Genomic DNA, 9,758 nt, shown 5'->3' on the forward strand with positions numbered 1-9,758 from the left:
ATGGCCTGGAGACTGGCCCGATGCCCAGGCAGGGAGCGGATCAGAGCCACGTGTGGATGAGGATATGACTGATCTGCTCGGTTTCTTGGGAGGGAGCGGAGCCACGTGACCAAGGTCACCGTACTTTTGTTATTAACATTACTGCTTTCGGTTATTGTTTTTGTTGTTATTAACATTACTATTTTCAGTTACGGTTTCTATTTCTGCTAGAATTTGGCGTTATGGCTCTCAGTTATTTTGCCACTGTTTTTTATTGCGACTTACCGTTACGTGTTTTTTCGTTTACCTTGTGGTTAGACGTGAGTAGGTAGTGTGCGCCCTCATCCGCACGACCTTTTCAGAGAGAAAAAGAAAAAAAAAGAGGAAATAAACAAATGATAATAACTTTAAAAAAAAGGAAAGAAAAAAAAAAGGAGAGAAAAAAGAAAAATAAGTTGTCTAGCTGAAAAGCCAACATGCTTTTGAAAAGAGATAAATTCCAGCTTTTCTTTGAAAATAAATTCACTAATCATAACCAGTTTTTGAAAAAAAAAATGTGTATACACCTGAAGGGTGAATGCTGTGAAAATTTTCCTGAACGCCCAAAATAAACTCGGATGAATGCATGAATTGATAAAAGAACATATTTTGGAAACACTGGGTTGACTTAAATAGGAAAAATAAATCCTGAGCCCTTGTGTCACATGATCATAAAAACTTGATGCTTGAGTGTCCACATGGGTGCATGCACGATCAGTTTTGCATAAAATTTCCTAATCATCATTGTTGCATGTGAATCATGGAAATAATGTGGGACATCTCCATTATCCCTGAACCGCTGGCCAAACCAACACCCAGACATATATCATGTACAGCTGTTCTGCAAGCCTTAAGCCAAAATCCCACCATAAACCTTGACCCAGGATGAGAATGTCCATCCTTGCCCTCAAAACAAAAAAAAAAAAGAAAATTCTCGATCAAAAAATCGGAAGAAAGCAAAAAAAATTCCCAATCAAAGAGTGGGAGAAAGCAAAAAAAAGAAAGAAAATTCCCGATCAAATATCGGAAGAAAATAGAAGAAATATGCAAAAAGGTCTTTGGACCAGACAAATATCCAAACAATACAGAATTGTCACCAAGTAAACAAGAAAAGAAAGGAAACCACGACCTAAAGTGGTCCTCTCCCTTTGATTGCCAACCAAAATCTTGTGCGTCGGTGACTTGTTCACCTCACACTAAACAAAAATAGAAAAGGAAAAGGCCAAGAAACACTCAAAGCCAAATTTCCCAACAAAAACAAATCATTCCCAAGAAAAAGTCCTATTGATCTATGATCACGCATGTAATCTTTGATTTGATAGGAAATGATTTGCAAAACCAAGTCATGACATATCTATGGTTCGGAATTAGGATGAAACACTTACCCGTGTGAGATTGATACACTTTGAGTGATTTTCTTCTATTGTTGTTGGACCCAGTGTTTCCTCTAAATGGTCATTTAGAAACGAAATGCTAACATCCAAAATCTCACTTATGGTTATGAGAAAAATTTCATTAGCATACTCTCCTTCCCCAATAGACACATTGTTTTTCATCAAAAAAATCATATTTTGCTCTGATCAATTGGAAGTTTTGTTTCTTTACTAAAGCATGTTCGCATTTTAATGAAAAAACACCGAGACTATTTTAGTCTCACAATTATCAAGAACTACGTAGGTCTGAGTTTCTCATCACAAATTGAGGATACGTAGGAGCAAAAGCCCTACTTTTGTCGACCACCCCACCTTTTGTTACCGTGACCCAAGAGTCCGGTGGCATGCGAAGACACCCGACGGTAACCCGCAAACGTCCTTTTGCTATCTGTAAGACTCAACGCATGATAGCATGTAGAGACTAACGTCGTCTTCTGCACCCTTTGTCAATCGCAGCCAACAAGCCCGTTGACACGCAGAGATTTACGTCATCTTCCGCGCAGACTACCTCTATCAAGCACTAACCCGTGAAGTTAAGGGGTAGGCGGAAATACCCAAGTGGTTATCCGTATAAACATTCTTTTGCTAACTGTAAGACTCAACGCATGATAGCATGCAGAGACTAACGTCATCCTCTGCACCCTTTGTCAATCGCGGCCAACAAGCCCGTTGACATGCGGAGATTTACGTCGTCTTCCGCGCAGACTACCTCTGTCAAGCACTAACCCATGAAGTTAGGGGGCATACGGAAATACCCAAGTGGTTATCCGTATAAACATTGTTTTGCTGTCTGAAAGACTCAACGCATGATAGCATGCAGAGACTAACATCGTCTTCTGCACCCTTTGTCAATCGCGGCCAACAAGCCCGTTGACACGCGGAGATTTACGTTATCTTCCGCACAGACTACCTCTATCAAGCACTAACCCATGAAGTTAGGGGGCAGGCGGAAATACCCAAGTGGTTATCCGTATAAATATTCTTTTGCTATCTGTAAGACTCAACGCATGATAGCATGCAGAGACTAACACCGTCTTCTGTACCCTTTGTCAATCGCGGCCAACAAGCCCGTTGACACGCGGAGATTTACGTCATCTTCCGCGCAGACTTCCTCTGTCAAGCACTAACCCGTGAAGTTAGGGGGCAGGCAGAAATACCCAAGCGGTTGTCCGTATAAACATTCTTTTGCTATCTGGAAGACTCAACGCATGATAGCATGCAGAGACTAACGTCGTCTTCTGCACCCTTTGTCAATCGCGGCCAACAAGCCCGTTGACACGCGGAGATTTACATCATCTTCCGCGCAGACTTCCTCTGTCAAGCACTAACCCGTGAAGTTAGGGGGCAGGCGGAAATACCCAAGTGGTTATCCGTATAAACATTCTTTTGCTATCTGTAAGACTCAACGCATGATAGCATGCAGAGACTAACGTCGTCTTCTGCACCCTTTGTCAATCGCGGCCAACAAGCCTGTTGACACGCGGAGATTTACGTCATCTTCTGTGCAGACTTCCTCTGTCAAGCACTAACCTATGAAGTTAGGGGGCAGGCAGAAATACCCAAGTGGTTATCCGTATAAACATTTTTTTGCTATCTGTAAGACTCAACGCATAATAGCATGCAGAGACTAACATCGTCTTCTGCACCCTTTGTCAATCGCGGCCAACAAGCCTGTTGACACGCGGAGATTTACGTCATCTTCCGCGCAGACTTCCTCTGTCAAGCACTAACCCGTGAAGTTAAGGGGCAGGCAGAAATACCCAAGTGGTTATCCGTATAAACATTCTTTTGCTATCTGTAAGACTCAACGCATGATAGCATACAAAGACTAACGTCGTGTTCTGCACCCTTTGTCAATCGCGGCCAACAAGCCCGTTGACACGCGGAGATTTACGTCATCTTCAGCGTAGACTACCTCTCTCAAGCACTAACTCGTGAAGTTAGGGGGCAGGCGGAAATACCCAAGTGGTTATCCGTATAGACATTCTTTTGCTATCTATAAGACTTAACGCATGATACCATGTAGAGGCTAACATCGTCTCCTACACCTTTTGTCGTCCTAACCCGTGAAGTCAGTTGACATGCAGGGTTACCTTATGGTTACCCGCACCTTTCGTCAACCAGGGGCAAACAAGCCCGTTGACGCACAATGACTAACATTGTCTCTTGCACCTTTTGTCGTCCTGACCCGTGAAGTCAGGTGACATGCAGGGTTACCTTATGGTTACCTGCACCTTTCGTCAACCAGGGGAAAACGAGCCCGTTGACGCACAACGACTAACATTGTCTCCTGCACCTTTTGTCGTCCTGACCCGTGAAGCCAGGTGACACGTGGGATTACCTTATGGTTACCCGCACCTTTCGTCAACCAGGGGGCAAAAGAGCCCGTTGACGTGAAGAGACCGACATCGTCTTTAGCACCTTTTGTCATCCAGGGACAGCAAGTCAGGTGGTAGGTTGAGATGCCTTATGGTCATCCGCGCCTTTCGTCAACCGAGGGGAACGAATTCGGCGGTATCAGGATGATGTTGGTCGTTCGGTGCTGATCATTTTAAAAATTTTTGCAGGTTTTTACTCTCGTCGTTCAGAAACATTCAAGCCCAACGACGCACAGGATTCTTCTCTGCTTGGCAGAGAAGAACGAGTGCAATGGCAAAGGGAAGTGTCGTGGTTGTCCAACTTTTTCGTTTTCAAGACACTGAAGTTTGTTGATGCTTCTGATGCCTTTTCTTTTCTTTTTGAATGACACGTTCCGCTGGCGGGAATATTGACCGGCCGAATGATGTTCCGCTCGAATGAAATTAGTGTCTTATCTTTACTTCGCTTTTATCTCCAATAAAAGACAAGTAAAGAGGGGCAACTGTCATACCCATATTTCGTCCAGGGATGGTTGCGTAATCCGTAAAGTTTCATGACATTATGGAAAGAAAACAAGTATCGTTATGTAATCCGTAAAGTTCCGTAACGTTACGAAAAAAGAATCAGCAAAGAAAAGGCAAGGGGTGTATTTAGTAAATAGGGGTGTGCAAATAGCAACCAGGCCCACTTGGACCTTCCAGGGTGTTCCAATAGAAGACGGTGCCTTCTGGTGGAAGCAACCCAGCTTGCCTGTGCTAGCTGAGCTTGCCTGGGCGAGCTGGGCGGCAACCACCTCCCTCTTTTCCCCTATAAATAGGGGAAAGAGGGTAGAGCAAATTCGTTCAACCCTCCTAGTATCTGGGATTCACTTGAACCACCTCCCTCTTTTCCCCTATAAATAGGGGAAAGAGGGTAGAGCAAATTCGTTCAACCCTCCTGGTATCTGGGATTCACTTGAAATTAGTGAGAAAAATTGTTTCCGTGAAGAAAATCAAAGCCAAGGCGCTTCCATAACGCTTCCGAGACGTTTCCGTGGGCGATTTCGTGAAGGTTTTCCATCGTTCTTCGTTGTTCTTTAGTCTTCAACCGGTAAGTTCCCGAAATCGAACCTTTCAATTCATTCTATGTGCCCTTAGTGGTCCCCACTTGTTTCGTGTGCTTTTATTTTTATTTCGTTTGCTTTCCGTACCCCCTTTTGACGTGCTTTAACCATTTATTTAAATCGTTTTTTCGCCTAATCAAAAATAAAATAAATTTCCACTGATCATTTAAGTTGTAATATCTTTTAATCTCTGTTAGAATAAAATCCGACCGATCTTTCACGTTGTAACCACGTTTAAAACCAAAAAGAGGCAAAATAATAATATAATAATAAAAAAATATTTAAAATAAAATAATAATAAAAAAATCAATCGAACGTTTTTCTTTGGGATTTTTCTTAATCGAATTGACTAATAACCAAAGTGAAACTAAGGCTAAAATCAACTCACAAATCAAGCTTTGTCATTAAAAATCACCTAAAAACCATTTTAAGGTCCAACGCCTTGAAATGGTCCTCTTTGCTTTTATTGGTTAAACGTGGACTTTTAAAAAACCTAAAATCAAACACATAACTTTGTCACCTCTTTCAAAAAACCAAGAGATCATTAATGGTCCAATGCCTTAATTTTTTTTTCTCTCCTTTCAAAAGAATCAAAAGATCGTTTAATGGTCCAACACCTTAAATGACCTTTTATTCAGTCAAAATATATCTTGCAAAAAAGATAAAAACAATTTAACCAACGCTTAGCTCTCATAGAACTACGTAGGTCTGATTTCCTTATCACAATTAAGGAATACGTAGGAGCAAGGGAAACACCCTTGTCGACCACAAAAAGGTAAAAAGATAAAAAAGGCATAAAAAAGACAAACATAAAAAAGGGGGAAATGAAACATTTTGAAATCATATTTGCACACTTGATTAAAGGCTGCCGTCCCTTGTGACGGATGCATGGGGTGCTAATACCTTCCCCGTGCGTAAAAACAACTCCCAAACCTTTCACACTTAAAGTTCGTAGACCACATCTTTTCCGATTATTCCGACGTTTTCCTCGAATAAACGTTGGTGGCGACTCCGCGCATTTTCCTTTTCTTGGAAGACGCACCCGTGAGCCCTCGCATTGCCATCCCGCCGAAGGGTAGGTTGCGACAGAGAGAAAAAAGTTCTAAATATATAGGCATCCAAGTGTTGTAGATTGTAGATAGACGTAGTACTTCTCCATTTATTGGTTGAAACTGTTGTGAGAGAAGTAATTTCTATTGATTATATGCTTATGATGAGGAGATTAAGGAGTGCGTTGCTGGAAGAAAGGGGTGAACTCTACACAATCACACCAAGCCAAACCATTAAGATCACTAGTTGTGTTGGTTTAGGACCTCAAAGCTGTGTAGATTGAATAATTCCATTTGTGAATGAAAGGATAAACTACTGTGTCAAATTTTCATGAGAAAAGAATGGTGTCAAACTTGTTATTGGGTTCTGGAATAATTCCTTCCCAAAGTTATACCAAACAGAAGATACCTTTCTTTCATCACTTTTCATGTGATTCTAACTTAGGAAATTATTTATTCTCTATGATAAATTTCCAATTTTATCTCAATCTCGTTCTTGTTTCAAAACTGTTACTTTCATTAGTTCTTCATAAAGTCTCAAAACCTCACCCACTCTCCAACCACACTCTCTTGTTTCTTTCATCAAATTTTCATAAATTCTCAAAATCTCACCAAAATCAGAGTTGAACAAGATAAAGGACCTGTTTTGGATGGTGAAAAAGAATGATGAATAACTAAACTCCATGAAGTGATATGAAGTGGTGAGTGAAGAATTTCTGAAGGAGTTGAGGGATCAAAAGCAATTGTTGGACAGAACACCAAAGGGGATTGAAAAGCTTACTATGCTTGAGGTAATCAATTATAACCATTAATATACCATATATTCTGCTTCCAAATCTGCCTCTTATCAATTGAATTTTAGTTTTAATACATTTAGATCAGTTCTATTTACCACTACTATCTTTCTTGGAATCTCTTTGGTAACCTTTTCAATGGATAACCCTGCTTGACAGTTGACACTTTTTATTTTACCAGTTTCCCTTTGCCATCACATTGTTGTGGATAGTTTCCAAATGCAAAATGATTACTTTAGTTGTGACCTAGAACATTTCTGTAACTTTAAATTGCTAGTGTATCCTGCCCTGTTTTGTATCTTACAGATGCATAATATGTTAATGTGTTTTTGTGTTTTAAGTCATATACTACGATGTAGCTTAGTTGTCATTGTAGCATGGTAGGTATAGCATGTTGCTTTTTCTTCTAATGTAAGCCTGTAAATTTACATGAAATAGTAAACTCTAATAAGTATAAATTACTTTGTATTAGGTTTCGGGGGTACGCTCAATTGCTTTTCATCCTGATGGACAGATCCTATTTGCTGGACTTGAGGATAGTTTGAAGGTACAAATTGTTTGTTTCAATAATTAGATATGATGAACAACTTAAACAGGATAAAGATATTATCTTAATTGCTAGTTTTAAATTCAAAGCCACCATTTATGTGGTCCTCCTACATGTCAACAATGAATGTCATGACTACATGGCTTCCATATTAGTCTGTGAACAACAATAACTAATTTTGAGATGTTTTTCCTGTAAATATGTTCTTTGTTAGCTAGCTTATCATTCTGATTGTTATTTTTAATGCATCAGCTTATAGAGCCATATAATGGTGGCTTGGAAACTGAGAAAAAGGAAAGCACAAAACAGAAACTTAGTCTCCAGGGAAGACAAATGGAGAAAGTAGAAGCTGGTGTGGGACCGCCTTTTGGGTTGTGCAGTATGTCTGTTGACAATGAGTCAAAAGAGATAAAGAATATATATATAGACTGTAAGCTACGGACCTTTTTGTCTACTATTGATATTAGACACGGCTTTATTAAAATTCTGAACAAATTCAGCTTTCAAAATAAAAAAAACCTTCTCAATTTATGGTTTTGGGTACAAAAAGTACTGTGATAACATTTTAAGAAGCGTTGTTGCCATAGTAAGTGTAGCATCTAGTTGGAAAATATTTGGTTGGCTTCAGATAACTTTTGATAATCCTTACAGCAGTGTGGAATTAGTTTTCTCTATTTAAATTTTTAATATATTATTCTATTAGGCTATTAGCATTAGGGGTATCTGGTAAGCAATAACTTGTTCCTGATAACGAAATTCACTTCTATTTCATTCTCTTGTTGATCTAAGGTGGGGGGCACAATTGCTTTAAAGACAGTGATAAATCTAGGTGGGGGGCCGAGTTAATCTTTTTATTATTTTCAAATTATTTATTAAATTAAAGTCAAATATCTTGAAAGGGACTTAATCTTTTTCTGTTTCAAATTTAATTTTTTTAATTTGTCAAACATATTTTTTATTTTTAAATTTGTTTCTCTTTAAATATAATTTTTTTTAAAAAAAACTTTACCTGCATTAATTATGTTAACATCTCTTATAATTATAAGCATTATATATATATACTTCTTAAATCTATTCTCACAAAAAAAAAAAAGTTATAACTCGTGTTTTAGTTATTTGTTTTTTAAAATTTACCTAAATTAAATTTTGAATGATTGTCTTCATCTATAATTATTTTTACTTGCATCTTTTACTTTGAGAATTGCATCCTGTAGCTTATTTTGAGATGCATTTAATTTGTGTTAAATTATTGAAGGTACTGCATCTTTGAGTCTATTTTAAGCAATTTCAATTAGCTTGCTCCGACCAAAAACTAAAAACCAAAGTTTGGATAAGAATGTAATTTATGTTTACACATTTAATCTATGGAAAATCAAAGAACAATATGTCAATAAGATTTGTGTTGAGTAACCTGATTGCAAAAGCAGTGTGGACAGCAAGGTCAATGTCTGGAGCTAACAAAAAGATGATTGAGGCACTAGCTGCTAGGAAGAAGGAAGAGTATCTGAAGAAGGAGGAGTACCTGCAACAATTTAAGATGAATTGTCATAAGTTCCATTTTCAAAGCTTTCATCCAATATATGCATGTTTTCAATAATGCAATTAGTAAACCAATCACACAAACCAATCATATAATAGCCAGTCACATATGATTGGTTTGTGTACATTCTATTTAGTTTTAATGTTTTATTCTAAATAGAAATGTAGTATTGATTTGCTCCATTTTATGGACTGATATTAAATGTCCATTAAATATTAATGAATTTGAATTATGTGTATGAATTATGTAAATGAATCTAGCAAAATCAAATATACAAATAGAAAATTACTGATGCAATCCTACCCCCCAAGGGCATTGGATAGAAGACTCCAAGAAGATTAGGCCAAAGATGCAAGAGAAGGCCCTAGGGTTCTCATGAGCCTTAGGGCAGATTTCGGGCCCATGGGCTAAGTATGAGCCCGCTTATCTTTGTACATATTAGATTAAGGTTTCATTAATTTTGGGTCTTGTATTTAGAGCTCCATAATGTAGGTAGGGTACCCTAGAAATATAGGATTTTTCAGCCCTTGTATTTTAGGGCACCTAGACTAGTTTTTGTATTAGGGGTAGTTTTGTAATTTCACATGCACTAAGTGAATATTTGATGTGTGTGGTTGGAAATAAATTTAATTGAATTGGTAGAAGCCCAATCCAATTAAATTTTAGAGGGGGAGGTGAGCATTTGCTTACTACACCCCATTGCCACATCATATAGTTACACTTTGTGCTTGTCCTTCATGCTTTACATGACTCATGACACCTAAGCACACGTAGTGGAAAATCTTGGAATTGATCTTGGATTAGTGGGCTGAACCATAACCAAAATTCACTAATCATAATTAATGAAATTTTGGCTCCAAAGTTTGGCTCCACAAATTCAATTTCAAATTCAAGTAAAATTTGAATTGAAATTCAAA

The 9,758-nt window shown here is 38.3% G+C and overlaps 1 protein-coding gene across 1 annotated transcript; it reads left to right on the forward strand.

Moving 5' to 3' along the window:
- The first annotated feature begins 6,454 nt into the window (after positions 1-6,454).
- Positions 6,455-9,079, forward strand: LOC114401413. The gene is made up of 4 exons (XM_028363931.1): positions 6,455-6,751; positions 7,227-7,301; positions 7,554-7,731; positions 8,729-9,079. The coding sequence occupies exons 1-4, from the start codon at positions 6,743-6,745 to the stop codon at positions 8,896-8,898; spliced, it is 432 nt and encodes a 143-aa protein (XP_028219732.1). The 5' UTR covers positions 6,455-6,742; the 3' UTR covers positions 8,899-9,079.
- The last annotated feature ends 679 nt before the right edge of the window (positions 9,080-9,758 follow it).

The sequence above is a fragment of the Glycine soja genome, chromosome 20 (genome assembly GCF_004193775.1).
Source record: "Glycine soja cultivar W05 chromosome 20, ASM419377v2, whole genome shotgun sequence".
In the NCBI taxonomy this organism is placed as follows: Eukaryota; Viridiplantae; Streptophyta; class Magnoliopsida; order Fabales; family Fabaceae; genus Glycine; species Glycine soja.